At 46.5% G+C, this 26849-nt stretch overlaps 2 protein-coding genes across 6 annotated transcripts in view; both read left to right on the plus strand.

The window, feature by feature from the left end:
• Nucleotides 1-14205, plus strand: part of LOC127601983 (protein phosphatase 3 catalytic subunit alpha) — a 58869-nt gene extending 44664 nt beyond the window's left edge. Inside the window, exons 9-14 of the mRNA XM_052067772.1 lie at nt 950-1075; nt 1167-1238; nt 3300-3384; nt 4660-4757; nt 8039-8068; nt 12533-14205. Of these exons, the coding sequence (XP_051923732.1) occupies nt 950-1075; nt 1167-1238; nt 3300-3384; nt 4660-4757; nt 8039-8068; nt 12533-12735 (614 nt within the window). The 3' untranslated portion in view covers nt 12736-14205. The remainder of the gene's footprint in view (nt 1-949; nt 1076-1166; nt 1239-3299; nt 3385-4659; nt 4758-8038; nt 8069-12532) is intronic.
• Nucleotides 14206-14338: 133 nt separating this feature from the next.
• Nucleotides 14339-26733, plus strand: rcor2 (REST corepressor 2). Of its 5 annotated transcripts, none has more exons than XM_052067293.1 (14): nt 14339-14488; nt 17886-18035; nt 18908-18964; nt 19795-19875; nt 19968-20020; nt 20112-20273; nt 21550-21674; nt 21757-21823; nt 21905-22144; nt 22222-22299; nt 22387-22444; nt 24171-24238; nt 24312-24461; nt 24675-26733. In XM_052067293.1, the coding sequence occupies exons 2-14, from the start codon at nt 17912-17914 to the stop codon at nt 25014-25016; spliced, it is 1605 nt and encodes a 534-aa protein (XP_051923253.1). In that variant the 5' UTR covers nt 14339-14488; nt 17886-17911; the 3' UTR covers nt 25017-26733. The 5 variants fall into 5 exon arrangements, with proteins under 5 accessions (XP_051923253.1, XP_051923271.1, XP_051923244.1 ...); XM_052067311.1 differs by lacking the exon at nt 14339-14488 and adding an exon at nt 14593-14681; XM_052067284.1 differs by lacking the exon at nt 14339-14488 and adding an exon at nt 15976-16207.
• Nucleotides 26734-26849: the final 116 nt, after the last annotated feature.

The raw sequence follows: 26849 nt of genomic DNA on the forward strand, positions 1-26849 counted from the left end.
TTGATCCTCACTAGGGTCGCGGGGGGTGCTGGAGCTTCTGCCAGCCGTCTTTGGGCAGTAGGCGGGGGACACCCTGAACCGCTTGCCAGCCAATCGCAGAGCACACAGAGAAGAACAACCATCCGCGATCACACTCACTCAAAGGGACAATTTAGAGTGTCCAATCAGCCTGCCATGCATGTTTTTGGAACGTGGGAGGAAACCGGAGCACCCGGAGAAACCCCACGCAGGCCCGGGGAGAACATGCAAACTCCACACAGGGAGGCCGGAGCTGGAATCGAACCCGGTACCTCTGCACTGTGAAGCCGACGTGCTAACCACCGGACTACCGGGCTGCCCCAGTTACTGATTACTTGATTCTAAAACTACTTAAGTTCGATTACAGGTTGACTTTTTTCATTATATCGAACCGATCCCGACAGCCTCGCTTAACATGAAATTGAGGAAGGGATTGCAAATTGTGAAGTCCCCGAATGCTTCTTTGGGAGTGCAAAGGATGAACCGCAATTTTACTTTTCTCCGTGTTTGGCAAGGGACGACTTGGAACCAAGCAAAGCTCACGTTAGCAGGATGCGTTTCGCTCCCGTTTTGTGTCGCTAGCGAGTTGAGGCGACGGCCTCCTGAGACGCCGGCTCTGATGACTTGCTATTCCCACCGCGGAGAGGGTTGGCTGCGGGGGCGGGGGGGGACGGGAAGGTCCCCCCTGCGTTGAGCCAGCTGTGGTGTCACTCGATCTGGACTGCCCGTCTGCCAGCATTTGGCATCCCTCATCGGCCCATTAGAACCCTCTCTCTGAACCCTCAACAGACTGGAAACCGGATTATCATTGGAGCTATTTAAGACCAAAATGACCCCCTCCCCCACCCCCACACTTTCAATCTTGTGGGTCGGCTCATTTGAAGCTCTTAAAAACCGGCTGCTGATGCGTCATCGGTTTTGTTTTGTGCAGCGGCCGTGCTGAAGTACGAGAACAACGTGATGAACATCCGACAGTTCAACTGCTCGCCTCACCCCTACTGGCTGCCCAACTTCATGGACGTCTTCACTTGGTCGCTGCCCTTCGTCGGCGAGAAGGGTCGGTCGGCACAGCTTTTTCGTATTCGCCCGACGGTTCTTTTTCAAAGAGCTCGATGAGATTTGGAGAATTTTGTGTTTTCTGTGTGCAGTCACTGAGATGCTGGTGAACGTCTTGAGCATCTGCTCCAACGACGAGCTGACGACCGAAGACGAACTGGACGGTGAGCGAATCCGCGAGTTTGAATGTGTTGTCACAAGCCCCTCCCCACCCCCGCGCAGTTGGGTCCCATATGGATAAAAAAAAATCTTTTCCCCTTCACATATCTTCTTCTTCTATCGCTCTCCCCCCTCAAAGCTTCTGTCACTCATGCGCTCATTTTCCACGGTACATATTTTTTTTCTTCACATCGTCATTTCCTCCCTCACTCATTGCTGAGATGTCCTCGTTTTGTTGACTTCATCTAATTTCTCTTCTCTGTTTTTTTCCAGAGTTTTATGTGTTCAAAGGCATCGCTTTTTCTTGATGCCTGTCGTGCTCTCTTTGCTTCCTCTCCCACCCCCCCCACCCCCCCTTCCTCTTCCTTCTCGCTCTTCACCGCCCACCGCCTCTCTCATGCCGCAGCCATCCACTGACCTCTCTATCCCCTTTCTCTTGTCTCTTCTCCTGGGGGTGTTTCATGAGAAGGACAGCTCATATATCCCCCCCAAAAAGGTACAAACACGAGCCGTGCCGCTGTGTGCAGCAGGTTTGTCGGGTGCTTGCCCCTCTCTTGCTTTTCACCGGAAAACTAACCTGTGACTGAGGCTCGTCGTTGTGCCTTGGCGCCGGGAAAAAACTTGAAATGTTCAAGTTAGGACTACCTGCGGCGTGTTACCCCGACTTACAGAGTTGATGCATCAATCTCCCCTAATTGAAATGAATTGAAATGCCATTACTCCATCACAGCCACCACGATTCATCCATCCATTCATTTTCCGATTCGCTTAATCCTCACAAAGGTCGCGCGGTTGCCGGAGCCTATCCCAGCCATCTTTGGACAGTAGGCGGGGTGGGAGGAACACCCTGAACCGGTTGCCGGCCAATCGCAGGGCCATCAACCATCCGCGCTCACAATCACTCCGAGGGACAATTTAAAGTTTTCCATGAACCTGCCATGCAAATTTTTGGAATGTGGGAGGAAACCGGAGTACCCGGAGAAAACCCACGCGGGCCCGGGGAGAACATGCAAACCACACACAGGAAGGCCGGAGCCGGGATCGAACCCACAACCTCTGCACTGTGAGGTCGACACGCGAAACACTGGCCCACCGGCCCGCCTAGACCACGATTGTTTTTCCAAAAAGAAAATAGCTCTGTGGTGCATCCCAAAGCACAAGAAAAAGAAAATGTCAAGAATTAAATTGCGAGTGGGGCGGCCCGGTAGTCCAGTGGTTAGCACGTGGGCTTCACAGTGCAGAGGTACCGGGTTCGATTCCAGCTCCGGCCTCCCTGTGTGGAGTTTGCCTGTTCTCCCCGGCCCTGCGTGGGTTTTCTCCGGGTGCTCCGGTTTCCTCCCACATTCCAAAAATATGCATGGCAGGCTGGTTGAACACTCTAAATTGTCCCTAGGTGTGAGTGTGAGTGCGAATGGTTGTTCGTTTCTGTGTGCCCTGCGATTGGCTGGCAACCGATTCAGGGTGTCCCCCGCCTACTGCCCGGAGACGGCTGGGATGGGCTCCAGCACCCCCCGCGACCCTAGTGAGGATCAAGCGGTACGGAAGATGAATGAATGAATGAATAAATTGCGAGTGTACTTTACGCGCAGCCTTTAAGGGGCGTGGCCTGGTGACACAAGGAGCTGGAGCAGCTTCGTCTAAATGTGTGCGTCTTTGGCCTACAGCAGTTCCTTCGCATTTTGTCCCGTGCCTTTGGCTGGGAAAGCGAAGCGTGCGGAGTCTCTGTCGCAGAGAAACCAGTCAGCGAACCAGGCAAATTATGCACACGTTTTCCTTTCTTTCATCTTGGCTCTCGTTCCACTGTTGAAATACGGCGACAGAGGCAAGTTGGCAGGTTGGGGTACTTGTGAGTCACGGTACCACGGCACATATAACTCCGATGTTTCCAAGATCCCCTTCCAAGCCTGTCGGGGATTGTGATTGATGATGTAACACCGGTGGCATGTATTCACCGTTGCTGTGATGTTTGGCTCAAGTTGAAAACCCCGTTACGTCATTCAGCCCCTTGGAAGCGCGCGTGCGTGCCCTCGCAGCGGCTGATCGTTTGTGGCGTGTGGCCCCCGCAGGTGCCACGGCTTCTGCACGCAAGGAAGTCATCCGGAACAAGATCCGCGCCATTGGGAAGATGGCCCGGGTATTCTCTGTTCTCAGGTAACGACACCCCTTCTTGGGACAGAGTGCTTCATTTCGGTCGCTCAGTCCACTTTTTTTTCATTTTTTTTTTTTAATCCACATATATTTTATTGATTTATGTATGTCGCGTCTAGGTAAGCTTCGTGCTTCAGAAGTGCAGTCCACATGCTTCCTGGTCCAAAATTTGAAATTATAAAGCCACAAATTTATTTGCGTTTTTCATGTCGACTGATTTATGTTGACACCGCATTGCTTTGGAAAAATGTTCGTGTCGTTATAGCGAAGGCTTAAAAGACCGCTGGTCAAAGTGTTTCGTAAGCGGATGTTTGTAATTGAAGTCGATCCGCATTTTGCTCACCAAAAATTGAGCTTCGCGGTTTTTCATTTTAGCATATTTTACAGGAGGAAAAACAAATACAGCCAATATTGTTAATTGTAATACATAAAAAAATAAAATCCACGAGAAAGAGAAAAATAGACGAGAAAGAGGATCTCTTGAAAATATTGAGGGCGGGGGGGCGACGAAAAATCGTAATTTCATCATTTTTCATACATGTTCAGCCTGACTATACAGTACTAGCTGGTTCGCCGCCCTCTGGGCGGCTCATCAGCTAGTTCCTGCGGAAGGCTGGTAAGGTGGGCCTTTGGCCCACAAAAGTGTTGTTGCTTGGTTCATCTTTTTGTTCATCTTCATTGCTTATCGCGAAAATAAAGAGATGTTTAGCTCTACTAAATAACTAACAATTTCATTGCAATGCTTGTGGGTAGACAACATTTTTTCACTAAGATGCCCGCGCGATCGTAGTGAGCCACTGCCTGAGCGGCGCGGTGAAGTAGTTACGTTTTGAAAAGGGACAGACGGAAGGACAGACCGCGTGCGGGACGACGCGCAATATATATATAGATATAACTTTGGGCTTGTGTCTTATTCTCCAACCACAAAAAAAATTCACCTGCCAAGCTTAGCCCTGATTAGTAAAACCCTTGAGTCCTTTTTTTGTTAGTTTTTCCTTCTCTTGAAGACAACTCGATTAATGAAATCAATGTGCACACTGACAAACGAGTCCTAGAAATCAAATTACTGAACCGGTTTTCGATTGTCATCCTGAGCCATAATTCTGTCAGTGCAGGTGCAAATTAATCCACGAGCTTTAAGACCTTGTCGGGACAGTTTTGATGCTCGCGTGTCTCGTTGTCTGCATGCCGTCTACCAACACAGTCGAGGTGTTTTTGTAAATTGGGAGAACGCTGTCACCGTTTGAGTTGAAAGTGCCTCATGTCTTTGTAAACCAGAGAGGAGAGTGAGAGCGTGTTGACGCTGAAGGGACTCACCCCGACGGGCATGCTCCCCAGCGGCGTGTTGTCTGGCGGCAAGGAGAAGCTGCAGAACGGTAAGCCTGCATGCGCGCCTCGGGATGCACGCAAACAGGTCGCACGCCCCCACCCCCTCCCGGCGGGCGGCACCCTGCAGAAGGAGCCGGATTAACACCTCCCCCCGAACCATGTCGATGGAGATGTCATTTGCTAAGATGCGAAAGTCGCAAAGGAGCAAAAACGGTGTCGGTTCTCCTTGTCTGTTCTACTGGTTGGCTTTCAAATGTCATCGATCTCTTCTTTCTTTCTTTCTTTCTTTTTTTTTCTCTCTCTCCCTAGAAACTGCAGGTATATTTGGTTGTGCAAGTATTCCGCTTACTCCCCCCGCCCCGCCTCCCAACCCTCCTCATTTTGTGACACCGATTTCGATGTCCCCGCTCACCCCGTCATGTTGAATTCCAAACAGCTCCACCGATGAGAAAAATGTCACGTTCTTATTTGAGGAAAAAAAAAAAAAGAATGGCAACTACTAGTTTGGATGTCGGTTGCGAGTGGATGGTTGGGAATGGACAAGCACTTTGTGAATGAAAGGGGAGGCGACTGCCTTTTTATCCACAAATCCAAGCAGGAATCCGTCTCGCTTGACTCGGCTCTCGCAGGATCTCCAAGTGAATACATACGGAAAAAAAAAAACAATTATGATAAAATGTGATCCAAATTTTGCCCAAAACGGGGCTTCTCAAACCGGGTTTGGTTTCACAGAATTTTTTTTTTCTCCAAACAGCAATCAAACAGAACCATGTGTACCTGGAAAGTTGTGTAATGTTAGAATGACACATTTTTAACACCCCCCCTCCCCCCCAAAAAAAACAAAGTTTTATTTTTGTTCCAAGAAATTAAAAATCTTTACAAGCATAAAGATGTTTGTCGCGATCAGCTCTCGTAAAATTGCCCATTTTTCCTCGATACACCACTCTGATATTGGAAAAATGACAATGAAAACAAAGGCAGAAAGTCATATTTGACCGAGTGAATTAAAAAAAAAATCTATATTCTTGTCATGTTACACCTTTTATTCGGGAAGTATATTCTCATCGTAAGGCGCATAGAATAGAAGCCACAATAGTGGCTGCAGTTGCGTTATGCATCCACTAGATGGAGCTACAAAAAAGCAATACAATACATTCGTTCGTTCGTTCATTCATTCATCTCCCAAGCCGCTTGATCCTCACTAGGGTCGCGGGGGGTGCCGGAGCCTATCCCAGCTGTCTCCGGGCAGTAGGCGGGGGACACCCTGAATCGGTTGCCAGCCAATCGCAGGGCACACAGAGACAAACAACCTTCCACGCTCACACTCACACCTAGGGACAATTTAGAGCGTCCAATCAGCCTGCCAGGCACGTTTTTGGAATGTGGGAGGAAACCGGAGCACCCGGAGAAAACCCACGCAGACCCGGGGAGAACATGCAAACTCCACACAGGGAGGCCGGAGCTGGAATCGAACCCGGTACCTCTGCACTGTGAAGCCCACGTGCTAACCACTGGACTACCAGGCCGCCCTGAATACAGTACAATACAGTATTATTTATATAACTCTTTCACAACCGAACAGAACATTTAAATTACTACGTCCAAGAAATCAAAATATTGATCCATATTATAAGGCGCGTCGGATTATAAGGCGTATTGTCTGCTTTTGAGAAAATTGAATGCTTTGAGGTGCGCCTTAGAGTGTGAAAATATTATTATTATTATTATATTTCAAGAAGAAAAAGTATAGTTGGGACACGGAATCGGACAAATTGATCATTTTTAAAGGATTCAAATGGTTATGCTGTATTTCATGGTAAAGTTTGAGAAGCCCCAGTAAAGAAGAACCCGGCCTTCTCCAAGTCCAATACACCCACTGGGGTGTCAAAATCCCCAAAAGTCCTATTTGAGGCAGAGTCAGGTTCCCGGATTCCTGTCGCACATCGGTACGATCTCATGACCGGACGCCGGCGTGTTGCTCATCGTTGACGTCGCCACCATCCTCATCGTTGTTCTTCAGTCTGTATTTGTCCCCCTGGTGCTCATTGTTGCGCTCAGTGTTGTCGACTTGCTGGTTTTGTGGCGAGAGCGACGGTAAGTGATGGACGCGCGGCGGAGGCCCTGGCTTTTTTTGATGTGGCCTCATCAAAAGATGCGGCGCCGGGCCTGTCCACTTTTGCGCTCTGCTGCTTCACGTGTGATTACATCCACTCCTCATGTTCATCTGTGCTTCATGAGAGGACACTTGGCAGGACCATGCCAGCCCTAACATGTCACCCTTCCCCTTTTACAGAAGTCCTCCGAAAGCAAAGGCTCATCCTACCGTCGGGCGGCATATGGGCCAAAAATAACATTTACCTCATGCACACACACACACAAAAAAAAAACTCCCCCCCCCCCCAACCCCCCCAAAAATATATATGTGTGTGATTAAGAGGGTGTGTACTTTTTTGGGTGTATTTTTGGGGTTTTTTTGTCAATAGGAGATGTTAATTGGTGCGTGTGTTTGTTTGTGTATGAAAATGAATGGATTTTTGATATCTCCATTTTTCGCTTTGTGTGACAGGATTTTTGGTGAGAGAGTTTTTTTTCTGTTTTTTTTTGGGAGTGATAAGATTTTTGGGGGGGTGTAGATAATGATTTTTGGTGTGTATGAGAAGTTTTCTGGTGAGTGTGAACATTTTTTTTGTAGTTGAGTGAGATTTTTTTTGGGAGGGTATAGTAAAGGTTTTGGCGCCTAAGTGAGGGTATTTGTTTTTGGGGGACTGGAGAATTTTTGGGGTGAGTACGATATTTTTTCTTTCAAGTGTGAGTGAGTTTTTTTGCAGAAAATTAGATGCTTTTGATGAGTTGAGTTTTTGGTGATTGTGAAGTTTTTGGGGGTGAGCGATTCCATGTGTCTTTTTTTTAAGCGTGTGTTTTTTGGAGGGGTGGGGGGCAGCGCACAAGAGTTTTTTTTATGTGAATGATTTTTTTTTTAAGCGTGTGCTTTTTGGAAGGGTGGGGGGCGGCGCACGAGAGCTTTTTTTAATGGATTAATTTTTTGTGAGTGTGGCAACTGTTTGGTGAGACAATTTCAGTGAGTGGGTGAGGTTTTTGGGTGATTGAGAGTTGAATGTTATTTTTGGCCTCTATGGCTCTCCATACCCCCCCCCACACCTCTTTCTCTCTCTCTCTCTCTTCCTCTCTCTCTCTCTCTCGCTTCTCTTTGCTCACGTGACGAGAAATTAATGCGCGTTGTCGGTATTGGCTGTGCTCCCTGATAAAATGACCTCCTCTTTGCTCACCTCTCTCGTTGGTTTTGCAACCCCCCTCTTCTTCTCTTCAGCTACTATTGAAGCTATTGAGGCTGATGAAGGTAAATAATGAGCTCTTGTGTTTGCACTGCGCAGGGCGCTGTGCAGGATTTTCCATCCATCTCGCTGGTGCTTGAGTAGCGTGTGTGGGGCGTCTGGGCTCGAAGCGCGTGTGCCGTCGTTGGTCGCTGTGCGAGAGTCGTGCGGACGTCGGAAGCCCTGTGGCCACGCGGGTTTGAAAGGGGAAACCGCCATTCTGTGAAATTCGTTTGATTGGCGCCAAACCGTGGGTGTCCCGAGTGCCACTGGGGAGGCCACTGGCCTTGACGCATAATTGAATCCTTGATTTGCCCTTCGAATTACAATTCAATTTGTTTCAGCGTGTTTCCTAAGCACCAAGTGAAGTGGCCCCCCGCAATGTGGCTGTCAGTGGACGTTGGGACACCCCCGCCAAACAAAACAACAAGCAGCATCCCGATGCGATGCTTCCACCAGTCTATGGAATTTCCCCTTTGAAACCACCCAAGCAGTTGTGCCTTGCTATTGCTATAACGATCCGACTGTCCCCCCGCCCCCACAACCCCACCCGCTCACGAAAAGCTGTTTGAGCGTCGAGTCTCTTTCCTCGATATGCGGCCGAAGGTCACGCAGAGCCCAGGTTGCTGAGGCGAAACGCTCAAACCGACTTTTCAACTTGCCCCTCCCTGCTTGGCCACTCGGGCAAGAACAACATCAACTACGTGCTAAATAGTAGTTTGCCCAGCTGCTATTTAGGCGCCGACTTGGTGGCTGGCCCAGTGGAGCCCTTCTCAGCTTCCTTTTCTCCGTAGTTCCTCTGTGGCCCCCGCCGTGTCGTGTGCTCATAACCGGCGGCTGACCTGTGCTATGCAGCAACACCACTAGCCTACAGGCCCCCCCACGTCCACGTAGAGCCAAAGCCGTTTGAGCATTCGTACGTCGCCCCAAAAATGCCCACCGGTAGTTTTGCTTCCCATGGAGATGTTCTCACTTTCGGGCTTATTATTAGTTTATTACTCTGTAATAAGTGTTAGAGCCTGAAGTGGAGAAGTGACTAAGGATGGATATGGATTTAAAAAAAATAATAATTTCTGCTGTTTGGCAGACTATGATTCCGATAAGCGATTCATTGGCCAATTATTTTTGAAATCGTTAATCAGTAAAATAAGCAGGAATTACACGCCATAGTTTTTACTTATTCACAATACTATTTAACTTTATGACAGAGAGAAAATTCTGCCAAAATTTTTTTCACGTATAAATGTCATTATCTTTGTCTTATGATGTATTGTGTAAAAATAGAAAGTATGCCAAAATCCCGCGTCCTTAATCGCTTGACATTATGGAATTCGACTCGTTAACTTTTAGCTCACGGGTACCTAAATCGGGTCCTCGTGATCCCCCAAACTATCCTTTTTGACATGTTTATGTGTCGGAGGAGGGGGAAAGATGTCAAACATGCTGATTTGGGGCTCAGGAGAATCGGACTCGGGCACTCCTGCTCTCGTGCTTCACTCCTCGTACTTGGAGAATGCAGATGTCAACTTGTGCATTAGTTTTTTTCAGCGGGGTTGACGCATCATAGCTTGATTTTGCCAATATATTTGGAGGACACCTTTGGCAGACTAGCGTGACAAATTCATGCAGACGTCAACTCGTGCTCAACCGGCTTTCCGCAGTTAGACACGTGGAGGACACCCACCCTTGATGATACGTCACAAAAATTGAAGACTTAAAAAAAAAATGGTGTACTAATCTCCACCCCCCCCCCCCATCAAAAAATTCTCGTCATTGTTCCTCCTTCCAGACGCCCTGAATTGCTGCATGCTCCAAGCAGACGAGCCAAGCGGTTAGCACCCCGACATCCTCTGTAGTGTCTTTTGTCCGTCAGCTCAAGTCTCGACATGGTTCCAGTTTGTGGACGTGAATGTCTCAGTGGGCGCCACGACGCGTTTCTTCCGCCCCCCCCGTCTACGTCTCCGATGATTCCCCTCTCCTTCCCTTTTGTCATTCTTTTTCCAGCCTTTGACGCGTCGGGCAGCGTCTGGACTCTTCGGGGTACTCGGCCGCCTTTTGGCAAATGAGCAGCGTGCCAAAAAATCTTCCACGCGTCACCTCAAAAATGCTCACAAAAGGCGGCCCCGTTCACGCTGACGCCAGACGGGCCCCCTCGTGGCGCTCCAGCGGGATTTCCAAATCCCCGTTCAAACAACTCGGAATGGGCAAAAGTGGTCAATTCCCCATTCAGTCTCATGTCCAAGTATGACATGAGACCCCCCCCCCCCCTGGCAGTTTTACCACACTGGCATGAAAACAGGAGTTGAGATCATTTTGAGGTTCTACCATGTGGTGCCTGACGAGGTCAAACGCTGCAAACACAGAAATATGATGCAAAACCAAAAAACACGCAAACGCATAAAACAAATGCACAAAACCCCAGAAGGAGCTGCAAATTCACTGCCCAAAATGGGAAGAGTATTTTCCTTTTTTTTTAAACACACCACAGTTTTCCAGTGCAGTGGTGCCTCATTCCTTCACAACCCCCCGCCCCCCACCCCAAAAAAAACATAAAAATCATCTTTCCCCATTGATATGAATGGGAAAGCTCATAATATGTTCCAGCATCCCCCCCCCCCTCAAAAAACCCCACCAAAAATTCTGAAAAATAACACTGGTGTTAATATTTGATCTCATGAAAACATAATAACAAATAATAATAAATAAAATATAAATAATCAAATGGGACTATTGATGATGCAACAGTTTGTACATTAAATTTCTAATAGTTTTGGATGTTTCATTATAGTTGGGTTTTATTTTGTTCCAACTTAATTTGAAAAAGGCAGATTTGTTCATTTTTATTATTTTTTTTAATGCTTCATTTTGGTTTCTATTTAGTTATTTAATATAAGGAGTATTTGTGGAGTTCAATTTGTTTTTAAATGTCACCAAGTAATGTGTGATCAAATGAAGTAAACTACAATTCTCAAATGACCGTTCGGCCTTCTTTTTCTGCATGGCCTGACGATAATACCAAAATAAATCCATTAAAAATAAATCCCAAAAGCTCACGTATGAAAAAAATAAACCAAGATGATAACAAAGGACATTTTTGCAGTTAATGTAGTTAGTTGTGCTCAGTTTTATAAGCATCAAATCTAGATTCAGTTATTTTTTTTAAGCACTCTTGTTTCTATGTTATGTCCTTAACAGAAATATTTTTTTCATCAAGGAAAATGTTGTGGGGAGTGAATTTGCGGCATTTTGTTCTCTCCCGACAGTTTAACTTTCATCGTTTTTGCTTGTGCTTTGTTTCTGTGGTTGCAGCACTTTTCTCTTGCCGCCTTTCTCTGTTGTATTTGTTATCTGTCTTAAGGTGTTTTTGCTTTTCTGGCATGTTTGGCCTTGTCAGCCACCGTAGATCCATGCCATTTAAGTAATTTTTGGAATGGGGGGGGGAAAGCAACTAATTTATGTCTCTACAGTTGATCTCAGAAATGTGCTCAAATGCCCAACCTTAGAAATAACTAGCTCCCTCTCAAGGTCCCCAGTTATTCTTTTATTAACAAGTGCAAAAAAAAAATCCAAGGGTATGTGGATCTATGAAGTCACACGGTACTTGGTACACCCATACGTTTTGTTTTGTTTTTTTTGTTTTTGGCAAGCTTTTCACCATAACGACACGTGTACCTCCCAGTGGCAAAGACTAAATTGCATCACTGGTAAACAACACAAATATAGATTTTTTTTTTCATCCGCTTTATCCTCACGAGGGTCGCGGGTGTACTGCAGGCTCTCTCAGCCTTCTCTTCGGGTAGGTGGCAGGGGACCTCCTCAACTGGTTGCCAGCCAATTGCAGGGACGAACAACTATCCGCGCTCACAATCACACCTAGGGACATTTTGGAGTTCCCAATCAAACTGCCTTGCATGTTTTGGGAATGTGGGAGGTAACCGGAGCACCCGGAGAAAACCCACGCAGGCCCGGGGAGAACATGCAAACTCCACACAGGAAGGCAGGAGCCGAAATCGAACCTTGTACCAATGTACTGGGAGGCAGGCGTGCTAGCTAACCAGTCGCCCACCGTGCGTGTGTGTGTGTGTCTCTTTCTCGACGTATTTTCGGTCGGACAGGGTCATTAAATAAGTTTTAAGTTCCGTAAAAAACAACGACATCTGCATTAAATGAGATTTTTTGCTAAATGCAGAAACCCTGTATTAGTGGTGCTTATCGAGGAGTCGCCTGTGTTATACTGCCCCCAGGTGGCCAAGACGTGCACAATTTGTAGCCACTCATTTTTTTTTTTTTTTTTGCCACCGGGAAGTACCCTGGCGTTCATTGTGAACAAACACGATGAAAAGGTCAATAGCAAACGGTCCAATCAGTGCAGGTGGCCTTGTATCACTACTCTGTTGGGATGTTCTTCGGCATTCTCTCTACGGAAGTCACAGCCTACGATGCTTTTTTTCTCCCCCCCCTCTTTCTCTCGCTCTCTCCCTCCCCTGCAGCCATCAAGGGCTTCTCGCCCCAGCACAAGATCACCAGCTTCGAGGAGGCCAAGGGCCTGGATCGCATCAACGAGAGGATGCCGCCGCGGCGGGACGCGCTGCCCTCCGACGCCAGCCTCAACTCCCTCAACAAGGCGCTGTCCTCGGAGACCAACGGCACAGACGGCAAAGGGAGCACCAGCGGTGGCGGCGGCATCCAGTAGAGGGCGCGAGCGGGAAGAGGTCGGCAGGGGAGGCGCAGGTGGGGCGGGGCCGGGGAGGGGCAGGCATGTGTGGGTCACACTGGGGAGGGAGGGGAGGGGGGGGGCGGGATACCATGTCACTTGCTAGTCTTTGGATATGCCTTGGAATTGTTCGTCAAATCTTTTAAGTTATTGCTAATAGCGCCCGTGCGCGCGCAGTATGTGACGGAGAGACGCGTCAGAATGGCTTTCTTTCTTATCCACTCGGGAGTCCCCTTGATCATTTACCTTCTTACTAACTATTGTACGTTTACAAAAACACAGCACTAAAAAAAAAAAAGGACAGAACATGAGATGCCGTTTTTAAAGATGTAAGGGTGTACAAACTAAGTGAGAATTATTTATTGATTTTTTTTGCTCCTCTTATAAAATAGCTATGAATGAATTAGGCAGTCTTAAAAAGAATGTTGTTGAAATGCCAAATATTGGAACGTTTTATCGTTATGTACATATGACGCTTACCTCAGGTTCTTTTGGTGTGTGCTTTGACCTGATTTTTTTTTCTTCTTCTTCCGTTATATGGCTAAACAACTCCATCATGAATACCTATTTTCTTGAGTTTCATAACTGGAATTTACATTTACTTATCATTTGCTAACATGTTCCATTTGTTTGTCTCTCTTTTCGGAAGGGAAGATTTAGATTTATTCAGGCTTGCTGGAAGTGAGTGTTCATTTTCTCTTTTTAAGTATTACGAACAAAGTAAGAATAGACGGGCCTATATTGTGTAAAATGAAAAAAAAAAGAAGAATAAAGTGTCTGCCTATGCATGTTTTATAAAAAGTCAAAGAACTGAAGAAGAAACTGGGAAATCTAAATATTTGAACTATATTCCTCTTTACTGAACATGTACTGGAAACATTTACCTGCATATTTTCAACGAACACCACGATGCGCTATGCCTTCTTTTTTTTTTTTTTTCCAAGACGACGGCAACTCCTGTTTTTAAGCGGCGCTTGTACGTGCACACAGTCCAATTAAGCATGTTTGACAATTATTGTGAGGTGTGTGGTTACAATGTGGAGCTCAAAAATGCATGATTAGCCATTGGTGTCATAATAATAACAGGTTTCAAATTTTAAAAACCAAAAAAAAAAAAAAGGCTTTTGTTCAGTTTTGTAAATGTGCCACAGAAATTGTCATTTGGTCCTTCTCCCCCCCCCCCCTAATGATTCCCATTATTATTTGGAACTCTGCTTTGTTATATCAGTTACAGGTTTGATACTGCTCAGTACTTTAAACAAAACGATGTTGATCTTTTTTTAAGAAACTGCTTAAGTGCCCAAGTAATTCACTACACAACATGAAGCCTTGCTTTTTGTAATTTAACTTTGAAACTGTTGGCAGATGAGGCATGCACTTGCAACTATGAAAAATTAGTATTTTATATAACTGTTCAATAAAAATGTGCATGAATTTCAACTTAAACAATCCCGTTTGACTTGTTTTGCATCGACTACAACACACACCTCTTTTTTTTTTAACTCAATGTCCGATAATTGCTCAAGGGGCCTTTCCACGGAAGAGACGTTTCAACGGGCGCTCCACGAGGGGGCGCTCCGACGACAAAGCCATTTGATCTTATTTACGACTCACGTTTGCGAGCGCGTAGCCAGACGGAGAGTCCCAGTGAAGTGGACTTTTGTCGTCAGTTGAAAGTCATCTGACGCCCGTGGCGCAGAGAGCGACCGGGAGGACTTCAAACCCATCACATGTGAGTCCGTGTTCGGAGGGGAGGGATGAGGACGACGAGGAGGAGGACTTGACGAACGAGAGCGGGAGGCGAAAGGGAGGGAAGAGGAAAGTAGCGTTGGCTTAGGATGGGGGAGGGGAAAGGAGGCCTGGGGAGTGACGAGGCAACAGAAACATGGATGGAGGGTGGAAGAGGCCTCGTGGAGAATGAACGTGTGCGTGTCTGCAAGTATGAATCTATGCGCATACTTGAGAGGGTGTGTGTGTGGAGGCGGGGGGGGGGGTTACAATGGGATGGACAGAGGTGACTCCTCACCTCTATGAAGAGTGGATGTGCATGCATGGGCAACCATTTTTGATCATACAATCCGCAATCAGGGTTTCATGAAATATAATTCCCGCATATCCAGGCCAATTACTCATAATCTACCAGGAATAAATTAGAGTAAAAAACAACCTTTGGCTGGTCTTAATTTATTAGATAATCCCATTTCCTTTGCTGTTACTTTTTTTGTACCGTCATAGTCAACTTCTATCTCGTGCACTAATTTGCAAGTGAACAGCCATACAGATTGTCACTGATGGCTGCATATTCATTCTTCATAATTTCAAATACTGTATTGTTTTCTACTCATGTTTGTTTCTGGTTGTATTCTGTATTGTAATCTGAGTTACGAGGCCGTGTGTGTGTGTGTGTGTGTGTGTGTGTGTGTGTGTGTGTGCAAGATTGTGCATTTTATTTCATGAAACCATGAATGTGAATGGTAAACAATGACTTCTCGGGCCATGTTATGTTGTCATAAGGCGATGAAAATGATGACCTGGATTGTCATTGGCGGCAAATTAAAAAAATGCATATATACATACATACTGTATGTACATATATATATATAATACTTTTGCGTTCCTTTTTTAAAACGTGCAGTTCCTATGAATCACTTGAGATAGACCAAAAGGGCCTGAGAATAGTGCATGATCTCCATCCATGTGAAAATGGCAGAAAAATTACACATCTCGAAAGTGCGCGTGTGAGCGCGCGCGTGCATGCGTGTACCCGTGAATATAAATGTGATCCACCAGGGGCTGTTTTCGCCCGTGTGTTCCAGCCTCAGGTGTGAGACAACATACCACAGGCAGCAAGGAACCACTAATTGGAATTTGGCGTAAAATATAAGAATGTTTATTCTTCTCGCTGCCTCTCAAAGGGAAACACTTGTGACCCCCCCCGCCCCACACACACACACACACACACGTACACGCACAGTGCAAGTCTGGACAGCCTGCCTCAGCACAGAGATGCACACTTGACGCATCCCTCCGCGGGCAGACCGGCAAGTAGTCCCCAATTGTTGGTTTTGTTTGTCCGCAAAATAGTGTTCAACACATATTTCTGCGTTTCTATAAACCTGAAGACAAATCACATTTAAGCCGAATGGGCGACCATTGGGGACTTTTATACAAACCACTTCTTCCTCACTCCAAACGGCGAAGCTGGAGCCTGGGAGAGGCACCGGGCGGCGGACGAGCACTTCGCAATTCCGAGGGAGCTGTGCGGCTCGCCGGCTGCTTGCATTTGTGCTCCACGCCGCCGTTTCACTTCATTGTATTCAATTGGAAGAATTAAAGCGTCATTTGGGCAATAAGTCTTTATTTTGACACGTCCGAGGATATTGGCAAAGGCACCGTGAAAGGCAGAGTGGCATATGTAAGTTGGGGCTCGGCAGAGGATCGAGGCACGCAGGTACAACGCGACTGTTAATGTTGACTCGCAAGTCGGAGTAAACGTTACTAATGTAACGCGGAGGTGCTGCTAGCCTCGGCGAGCTAAGTGGCTAACGCTAGCATCCCAACTATGGATACCCACACACCGCACTTCCGAGGATCTCGGCCACACTTTGGAAACAAATATTTTCTTTTTATGAGTCGACCTAACACGACGAAACGGAAGTGAATTTAGTTTTTTTATGTTAGGGAAAAACCGACTTTTTAATTACTTCAACGAGAGTCGGTCGCTGACTGGGCGATGTTGAGCGTGTTGAAAACAAAAGGGACGCACTTGTGTTTGTCACATTAACGATAAACAAAGAGGAGATTTTATTGTTGAAATACTAGGGCTGAATTTGTTCGTCGGTCGCGTTCTCGGCGCCCGAAATAATAAGTACATCTGGCGTTATTGCGGTGTAAAGAAGACAAAGTGTTTATTTGAACATAAATGCATCTTAAACATCGGTCAAAACCTGGACAGCTTGTCTCATGGCAGCTCTTTCCAAATAACCATTTTAAAAATAGTGTATCTATCGTTGTGTTTGAGGCTACCATCGGGTATGACCGAGGCTACCGCAGTAATTCTCCCTTTGGGGCTCATTTAAAAAATATTCCAAGTTGTCTGGAGATTCGCGATTTCCCCTCGACTTACGTCGACTCAAACGTCGTAAATGTTCATTTTGAAGTATTACTCGGGTCGTAGGGACAGCTGTTGCAGTTGGGGAGGGGGAGATTGGAGGGGGGCATTATGAGGGACAAAGACCCCCTTGGAGAGCCTCGTATTGTTCTTAACAGTTTTTGAAGCGGTCGCAAGTTCGAACAAGTCTGTTTATTTATTTAGCCTGCTAAATTTGAGTTGTTTGGATGCGTGTTTCCTCACGTGACCGATGAGGAGAAAGGCTGCTTGACAGCATAACAAGGCCCCCTGTGCATTGTGCACTTTTTTTTCCAGCCTTGGCGTGTTTCAGGACCATGTCACACGGGGCTGCTAATCCAAAGAAAATGATCAATACTGTCTATCTGTTCTCCAACTTTCCAAACCAAGTATCTACTGGGAAAAAAATTACTGTCCTAGCTACCTCTGTAACATGCACATTTTAAACTCCTATTTGCTTAAAGGTACAGTGTGTTTAATTCAGTGTCATCTAGTGGTCAACTCATAGAATGCAACGATTTTAGGCGATTGCAGGCACACTCGTTGCCTGAGGGAGACCACACACTTCGCAAGCCTACCACCAATTTCTTCAGCAGAGGTGCATGCAAAATCTGACCTCAAACGACTTCTAGTATTCCCTCAAGTGACAGACTAAGTGCATGGCACTTGTCACACATCATTATGTTGAGGAATTACATTCGCTAAGTTTGTCTCCTTCTAATATCCGTAACAGAAACATGGCAGCCTGCTGTAGGGGAGGTTCATCCTACGTACCTACAATTATATATATTTTTTAATTATTTTGATGTGATTGAACAAATGTTTTCATATTATTCTAATTAATAGCCAGTTTTTGAAATAATGACCAGTTAAAACTCGACAAATCTTTTCACTGTGTCCTTTTTAATCAGAGGTGGGATACCTTTTAACAACCATTCAACAAATGTATTGTACTTTAAAGTTAAACCAAAGTATATTAATGCAAGCTGGATATGTTCAGGGTCTGCGCCGGTGTCTCACAAAGCCATGCCCTCGGTGATGGAGCGCTCCGGGGCCGGTGTCCTGTCCAGGAGCCGAGCCAAGACCGTAACCAACGGCAACAGCCAACCGCATTCCGAAGAGGAGAGCAGCGATGAGGAGCATGCTCATGGTGCAAAAACACATACACACATGCACGCAAAGTGACGACTTCTAAATAAAACACAGCGAAGACCTTTCACACGTCCAAACGTCATCTTTGACAGTGTTGCATAGGGAATATTATAGCGTGCCACTTTTAACACAAATCATGGACACTAAGCATGACTATAAACCTTATCGGCATACACGGGGCCACTCAAAAGTTTGGAAACGTGTTCAAATGTGTGTTTCTTTTTATTTATTTATTTTCATCACATTGTAAATGAATACTAAAGATATCCAGATTGTGCAGCAACGGGTAAATAATCATTTACTCAACTTGAGTTGCAAATGACACTCAAAAAGATTTTAAATACTTCCCAGTTGCCACCTTTTGCTTCGATTGCAGCTCTGCACACTCTTGGCATTCTTTCAATCACTTTGAAATGGTTCTTGAAGGTCTTGAAGGAGCTCGTGTAGCAAAGCTTCACTTATTCGGCACCTTACAAAGACTTGTCGGTCGACCAGAACCAAAAATCTCATAATTTGGACTCGTCAGACCCAAGGACAGCTTGCCACTGACCTAATTGTCCATAATTTGTTATTCCGTGGCCGTTTCCAAATTTATGTGGTACTATACATACACACACATGCCAACATCTTTAGAGTTGAGATTACCGCTAATCGGTCGGGCCCTAAAAACGTCTGTGAGCTTTTTTTTAAGCCTACTAGAACAGAACGTGATTAAAAATCATCAGGACTGCTGTTGAATGTACAGTAACTTAATGACGAGTCGCTAAGCGCCATGTGTAGCAATCCTGTCCGTCCCGCTCGGCTGCTTTTTGAATGGCGGCCATGTTGTTGACCACGCCCACATCCTTTTTGTCTCTCGTTCCTCGACAGACAGCATGATTCGAGTGGGAGGAGACTACCAGGCCCAGATCCCGGAGTTCAAACCAGGTAAAAAAAAAAAAGAAAAAAAAAAGAAATGATAATACCCCCAGTTATACGACTCCAGCTTCTCGCATCACTCAGTCTCTGATCCGTGACAGATTATTAGTTGTCAAGGAGGCCAATATTAACCAATATTCATTTGTGGAAAAAGAGAAATAAAAAACAAGTCCAATAGTGTAATGCCCGTTGTTGCATTTTTAAAATTTTCGTTAAAGCAACCAAAAAAAAAAAAGTGTGGCTGTTTTATTTATTTTATTGATTTATTTTTGGGGCGGCCCGGTAGTCCAGTGGTTAGCACGTCGGCTTCACAGTGCAGAGGTACCGGGTTCGATTCCAGCTCCGGCCTCCCTGTGTGGAGTTAGCATGTTCTCCCCGGGACTGCGTGGGTTTTCTCCGGGTGCTCCGGTTTCCTCCCACATTCCAAAAACATGCGTGGCAGGCTGATTGGACGCTCTAAATTGTCCCTAGGTGTGAATGTGAGTGCGAATGGTCGTTCGGGTCTGTGTGCCCTGCGATTGGCTGGCAACCGGTTCAGGGTGTCCCCCGCCTACTGCCCGAAAACAGCTGGGATAGGCTCCAGCAGCCCCGCGACCCTTGTGAGGATTAAGCGGTTCGGAAAATGGATGGATTTATTTTTGGGTGGGGCGAAAATGGATTCAGAGCATTTCAATGACGAGATTTGACAATGTGCTTGGTGAAATTGAGTCAACATACCACCGCAGTCAAGAAACTGACGATGTTGTGACTGTGTGGCACGTAAATTGCCGAACCTGTTTGACCAGGTATTTATTTAATTTTTTTCCCCAATGAATCTTGAAATGTGCTTGCAATTTCAGACAGCCCGCCCCGTTCCAATGAGAAGGACCAGAGGAGCATGTTGGTCTGGTGTCCCAACACTCAGCTGTCGGATGCAATGTGTACGCACTCGCTGTTTTCGCCCTATTGCTATAACTCTTTGGTGAGTATTTGCCTCCCGCGTCTCCATTGCTGATCGTGTTGTCCCATGCAGTGGACGAATACATCCTGATGGCCAAAGAGAAACACGGCTACAACATGGAGCAGGTAGAGTAGACCCAACACACTGGTGTCACTTCCGTCTCCGCGACTGCGCCGGCAGCCTTTTGAGCGTAAACGTGCGAACGCCCGCCGGCAGGCGCTGGGCATGCTGCTGTGGCACAAGCACGACGTGGAGCGCTCGCTGGCCGACCTGGCCAACTTCACGCCGTTCCCCGACGAGTGGACGGTGGAGGATAAAGTGCTGTTCGAACAGGCCTTCAGCTTCCACGGGAAGAGCTTCCACCGCATACAGCAGATGGTGAGACGCCATCGTGTTTGACAAGCCCGCACGGCACAATACATTCAACCAGCGGTGCCCATTAGGTAGATACTGATCTACCGGTAGATCTAAGACAGGTCCCAAGTAGATCCGAGGAGTGTCGAGAAGAAAAAAAACAAACAACCATTTCTGTGTCTTTGTACATGTTAGTAATATATTTTTTGTGTTAATATACACTGCACACTAATCAGTCTCATTTTCACACAAAAAAATATTTAAAAAAATAAAATAAAGCAGGGCGGCCCGGTAGTCCAGTGGTTAGCACGTGGGCTTCACAGTGCAGAGGTACCGGGTTCGATTCCAGCTCCGGCCTCCCTGTGTGGAGTTTGCATGTTCTCCCCGGGCCTGCGTGGGTTTTCTCCGGGTGCTCCGGTTTCCTCCCACATTCCAAAAACATGCGTGGCAGGCTGATTGAACACTCTAAATTGTCCCTAGGTGTGAGTCCGAATGGTTGTTCGTTTCTGTGTGCCCTGCGATTGGCTGGCAACCGATTCAGGGTGTCACCCGCCTACTGCCCGAAGACAGCTGGGATAGGCTCCAGCACCCCCCGCGACCCTAGTGAGGATCAAGCGGCTCGGTAAATGGATGGATGGATGGAATCACAGAAAGTATCCGTCGTAACCAGAAAGCGGGCCTAACCGACGGCAACCGTCATCAATCAGTGTAGAGTCATGGCTGCTGGCAAAGGTAACGTGAACGGAAAAGGCGCCTTTGCCACAGAGGTGAACCAAAGTTTTTAGTTGATGCCATCCGTGCCTTTCCTTTCTCATTCCGGCCATCTTTTCCCAGTGCGGCGGCGGCGTCGGTGGAGCGCATGTTCTCCCCGGGCCTGCGTGGGTTTTCTCCGGGTGCTCCGGTTTCCTCCCACATTCCAAAAACATGCGTGGCAGGCTGATTGGACGCTCTAAATTGTCCCGAGGTGTGAGTGTGAGTGCGAATGGTTGTTCGTTTCTGTGTGCCCTGCGATTGGCTGGCAACCGATTCAGGGTGTCCCCCGCCTACTGCCCAAAGACAGCTGGGATAGGCTCCAGCACCCCCCGCGACCCTAGTGAGGATCAAGCGGCTCGGAAGATGAATGAATGAATGAATGAATAAAATAAAGCAGGTAAATCTTAAATTTGCGTGTGTGTGTGTGTGCGTGCGCGCGCCGGTAAGGGTAGATCCCGTGAGGTTAGTTGATCAAAAAGTAGATCTTCGAACCAAAAAGTTTGGGCACCCCTGCATTAAACCCATTTGACTTTGGTGTTTTTTTTAGCTTCCGGACAAGCTGATATCCAGTTTGGTGAAGTACTACTACAGCTGGAAGAAGACGAGAACCAGAACCTCCGTCATGGACCGCCAGGCCAGGAGGTTGGTCAGCAAGAGGGAGAAAGATGACAGGTGAGAAGAAACAATTTTCATTCGGAGGGGGGAAAAAAAAAAGCATACAGAAGAATAAAATATTTTTTTTTTTCCAATGTAGCAATGACGAGCTAGAGGAAGGAGATCCCGGCAGCGACTGTGACTTTGAGCTTGATGCCAAAAAGGAGGTGAGCATCGGAGGGCGGGGGTGGGGGGGGGGGGTACGACCCCTCACAACACTATGCAAACGCGTCACTATGTGCGCACAGGCGGCCAAGCAGAACTCCAATAGCGCCGCCTCAGACAAGGTCACACCCGGTCGCTCGGGCCCCATCAAGAAGGAAAACATGGGCGCGCAGTACCGCCACCACCCGCTTCGAGCGCGCCGCCGGCCCCCCAAGGGGATGCACCTGGAGCAGGCCGACATCACGTCCCTGTCCGCTTCGCACGACTCGGGCGTGCTGACGATAAGGCAGCTGGACACGCAGCTGGTGTCGCTGAAACGACAGGTGACAGGCGTCCCCGTGTCGCAGTCCCATCTGCGTGTGTGTGGCCCATTAAACACCATCGTGACTTCCTCTTTCAGGTCCAAAGTATTAAACAGAGCAACAGCAGTTTGAAACTGAGTCTGAATGAAGGTGTCGACACTTTCAGGCCCACTGAGGTATATTCCTTTTTTTCCTTTTTTTTAAACCTCCGACTGAGAGGTTGTCACCATTTCCATCCGAAGTGACGCGCTCCTCTTTTGCAGCCCACCCCCAAGATGAACGCTCGATGGACGACAGAGGAGCAGCTGCTTGCGGTGCAAGGTGAGGGAACAGGGTGTGCGTGTTGACCGGCCTCTGAGAAAGGGAAAAAAAAAATACACTCCACAATAAATTATATTTTATTTAAAAAAAAAACTATTCTGATTACTTACCTTTCCCCATGGAAACGAATGGTTAAGCCATTCATCAATCCAGTGGAATGAATGAAAATGATGGTTAGCATTGCAGCCCCGCAGGTTTTTTTTTTTTTAACCCTCGTAGTCCACCGCTTGCGATAGATGTAAAATTATGTCTTTGAATCAAAGTCAAAGGCATTCGGAAAAACACGAGAGAGCTGAAATGTATGGGGGGGTTCTAAAATGGCCGAAATTTCATGACGTCACCGGCTGATAATTCTCAGGCATTGCAGCAATAATAAAAAAGGTTTTGATTCCGTAATCTTCACAATTTACATATTTTTCACCATAGAGACCCATTATAATTCATATTTTTGAATGCATCGTAAACCTGATGTGTAAACATGCATTTCACGCGATTTTTACGTCAATCGCTTTGTTTTCGCTTGGACAGACGTACGCATGCCACGTTGTTGGGTTGAGGTCATTCCAATTGTGCAACTTTTAGGTGGCGCCAGAGGATCGCAAATGAGTTTGCCTTTTTGCAGGAAGCTTCAAACCAATGCATTTTACATGAACACGTCCGGTCGGGATCGTTAGTAGGGCTTGGTTGGCACCTCCAGACACACATTTTTTTTTTCCTTTTGCAAAAAATGAAGAATAAAAAATCCCAAAGAACTAATGAAAAATATATATGTATGGATAGCACAGATGCCTCTGAACATTTTGAGTGTTTGAAAATAAAAAGAATGTTTGTATAACACAAAATACATCATTACACAAATTATAAAATGCGTAACTTAGGGTTTTTTTCATTTGAAGGACCCAAGGGTTAATGAGGAAACGTTACACTCTATCATAAGTTTGTCACGTGTTCCTCTTCAATGTACATACATTGAATAGACGGTTCTGAAAACCTGGACTCACCCTCACTCACCCATTTTTAATATGCTTATATTTATATTTTATGTGTATACATTTTGTCTTCTACTTTCTTCCTTTCATAATTTTCCTGCTGTAAATTGGGAATTTCTCCATTGTGAGACACATCAAGGTTTTCTTATCTTGTCTTATTCTGGTGTGTGCCAGTTGGCCACCTGAGGTCAGTATCAATGACACCGATGTACTGTGCTGGTCGCTCAGATCCTCTGGATTACTTCTTCGGAAGAATCATTCTTCGCAGAGGATAAATACTATATGCAAAAGAGTATTATCTGAACAAACGCCACCACGTGGATGCTGTAAACCTGCCTGCCTACGAGTTTCCTGTCGTATGTTAGCATCAAGTAGAAAGACATTAAAAGGGTCAAGGTCAAGGGTCAAGGTCATCTTTATTGTCAAATATGCTTACGTATGACATGCAGCGTAGATGACATTTCTTCCTCTCAATCCTCCGTGCAAATATGCTGTGCATTAAACACACACAGCTAAGAATATATTATATAACTGTATAAACGATACAAACCGCATTATGCGTGCCTTGGTGCGCAACACAATGAAAATAAGGAACACGAAGAACACTGATTTGCCGGGGGAGAGAGAGAGATAAGCGGCTGCAGGTAGCCGCGCCGCCATCGCAATGTCTGCGCAAGTAAAAAATAAAGGCGGTCAGTGGAATTTCACTCTGAAGTGTCAATTCCCATTTTTTGCAGCAATCCGTCGTTACGGCAAAGACTTCACCGCCATCGCCGAAGTGATTGGAAACAAGACGTCCGCTCAGGTGAGCCGCCTCGGGACTTTTTCTTGGCCGCGCAGCGCCAGCGCTCACGGTCATTTGCCTCTCGCGCCGCCAGGTGAGCTCCTTTTTCGTGAGCTACCGCCGTAGGTTCAACCTGGACGAGGTGCTGAGGGAGTGGGCCGCCGAGCAGGTGGCCACCCGGGACCTCAGGCGGGGCGGCGAGGAGATGGTGACCGCCGCGGAAGGGGGAGCGGAGGAAGACGAGGTGAGCAGAGGCCACCAATGGCAGCTTGAGTTAGTCCAAATCATTTCTAGATAAAAGTGATGAAGACATCTGTGTGCGCCATCGCAGCTTCTGCACCTTGTTTGCTTTGACCTCTGTGCTTCACTTATTGACCCGGGTCAACGTAATCAAGCTGCACATCTTGTAAGCTGAAGTACAAAAAGTCGTTTCCCCTCCCGCTGCTTCTTTCTCAAGGTCAAGATGGAGGACTCTCCTCCAGATGCCGCCGGGAGCTCCTCGCCCCACTCATCCAGCCACAACCCTTCGTCCCTGTCCCAGCCACCTCCGCTGCTGCGCCCGGCGCCACCCTCTGCGCCGCCCAGCCTCCTGCGCCAGCCCCCGCCGCTGCAGACCCGCCCGTTGCAGAACCGGGCCCCTCACAACCACCCGCCGCCGCCCCTCATCCGGCCCGCGGTCACCTCCTCCGGAAGCTCCAGCCTGCGGGCTTCTCCTCCCAGCTCCTCCTCGCCCTCGGCAGCCATGCAGATGCCGCCGTCGCTGGTGGGGATCAAGGTGGAGCAGGCCAACTCGCACTAGGAAACGGGAACGCGCCAGGGTTGCGAAACGCCGCAACATTTCTGGGAAATTTCAACGAAAAGTTGATGCCAATTTGGAAACCTTCCGTGGGAATTGAGAAATGAGAAAGGTTACGCGTTTACTCGTGCAGGTTCATCCCCCGTGAAGAGCCACCTTTCGCTTTTTGGAAATTCCCGTTTCATCCCCATTTGTTCCGATGGAAACTTTCCCAGCTGGGCAATTTGCAACCCTCGTTCCACCCAAAATGTTTTCACGGCGTCTCGTGAGCACTGTGGTCCAAAATGTCAGCTCTTAAGTGTTTTTGTATTCTAGCTGCACTGTCACACCTACCTCCAGACCACTGCTATTCCAAACACACACACACACACGCATACACACACATTTAACAGCTCAAAACTCCAAACACTACCTAAGCCCCTACAGTTTGAACAGCTTTTCTTTGCATTACAACTGGAACCCTCAGAGGATAAAGCAGGTACAATATTGACCACTTTTGAATAGCTGAGGTGAAACTTTTCAGGATGGGATGATGGGGATAAAGAGTCATTGAAGTTTCTCTCCCTCTTCTCGCAGCCATGTCCTCCTGGTATGAACTGGAGTGAAGTGTTTTTTGGGTTTTGTTTTGTTTTTAAACTAGATTCAAGATGATTTCTTTGGTAGATAATAGTTTAGGTGTTTATTCTTATTGACAAAGCACTAAGGAGCCTTTGGTGTGTGACTTGAGTTGTGAGTCCTCTTGCCCCCCCACCCCCCATCTCCTACAACTTATTCAGCCAAAGTCAGTTCTCGCTTTAAAAGCACAAGGGGGGGGAGAAAACAAAAGACTTTGACTTTATTATGACAGCTGCTAATTATGTTTTGATACAGGAACGTTATCCAAATTGTTGCAGTGAATCTGGTGTTTTTTTGATAGGTAGCATGTCTAAGTGTAAAGCTACTGGGATCACAAGTCACTTCTATTCACGTTTGGTTTTCAAGCCGACTTGCCTTTTGATTCCTTTGAGGTTCACTCTCAATTTCATGCAAAAAAAAAAGGCCAATGCATCCTGTATGTGAAAAATTGTTAGACGTTTCCATTTGTTTTTTTTTCTAGAATAAAGAATTGGCCACAGTTTAGTTTTATATAGTAATTATTATTATATTAGTTTGTTGCATGCATGTGCAGTAGAAGTGCACATTGAGTCGAGAGAGGAACTCGAGACAGAAGAGATCCACTTGAACAAGGTGTAATTATTGTCGTTTCAGATAATGACGAGTCTTGATCGCAGAAGTGTGCGACGATTGCGGGGTGGATTTCGTTCTTTGGAGCGTGGTCTCAAAAGATGTGTTTTAAAAAGATGTGTTTGATGAAAAGGAGACAATGCAAATGCACGAATTGTCGTGGGCTCTTTTGTTTATTTATGTGTTTATTATGGTTTTTTTTAATCGATGATTTGATTTTCACGTTTTAACGCTGAATTGTACGGCGGCATTGCCGTTATGTTTTTACATGTGTCAAATTGAAAGGATTAGGTGAAAATGTTCAAGACTTGGAATTTAACAATGTCATGGTTGTGTTGTATGGTTTTGACCATTACATAATTTGGTGACGAGAATTTGCCGCCTTCTTGGCTAGTACGATGAAACAAAATGTCCCGACTGTTAGTTGCTTCGCTAACTTTTCTCATACATATCAGTTTCCCCCAAATAAAGGACTGAGAAAGCAGTCAGAAGAAAAGTCTCTGTGAGAAATAGCTGAATCTTCAATGTGGATCTCGCAACTGTTCAGTAAATACTTGCTCAAATTAAAACGAAAACTGGTGGACTAGTTGTTCTAGAAGCCGTTAAATACAG

This window comes from Hippocampus zosterae, chromosome 1, assembly GCF_025434085.1.
Source record: "Hippocampus zosterae strain Florida chromosome 1, ASM2543408v3, whole genome shotgun sequence".
NCBI classification, from domain to species: Eukaryota; Metazoa; Chordata; class Actinopteri; order Syngnathiformes; family Syngnathidae; genus Hippocampus; species Hippocampus zosterae.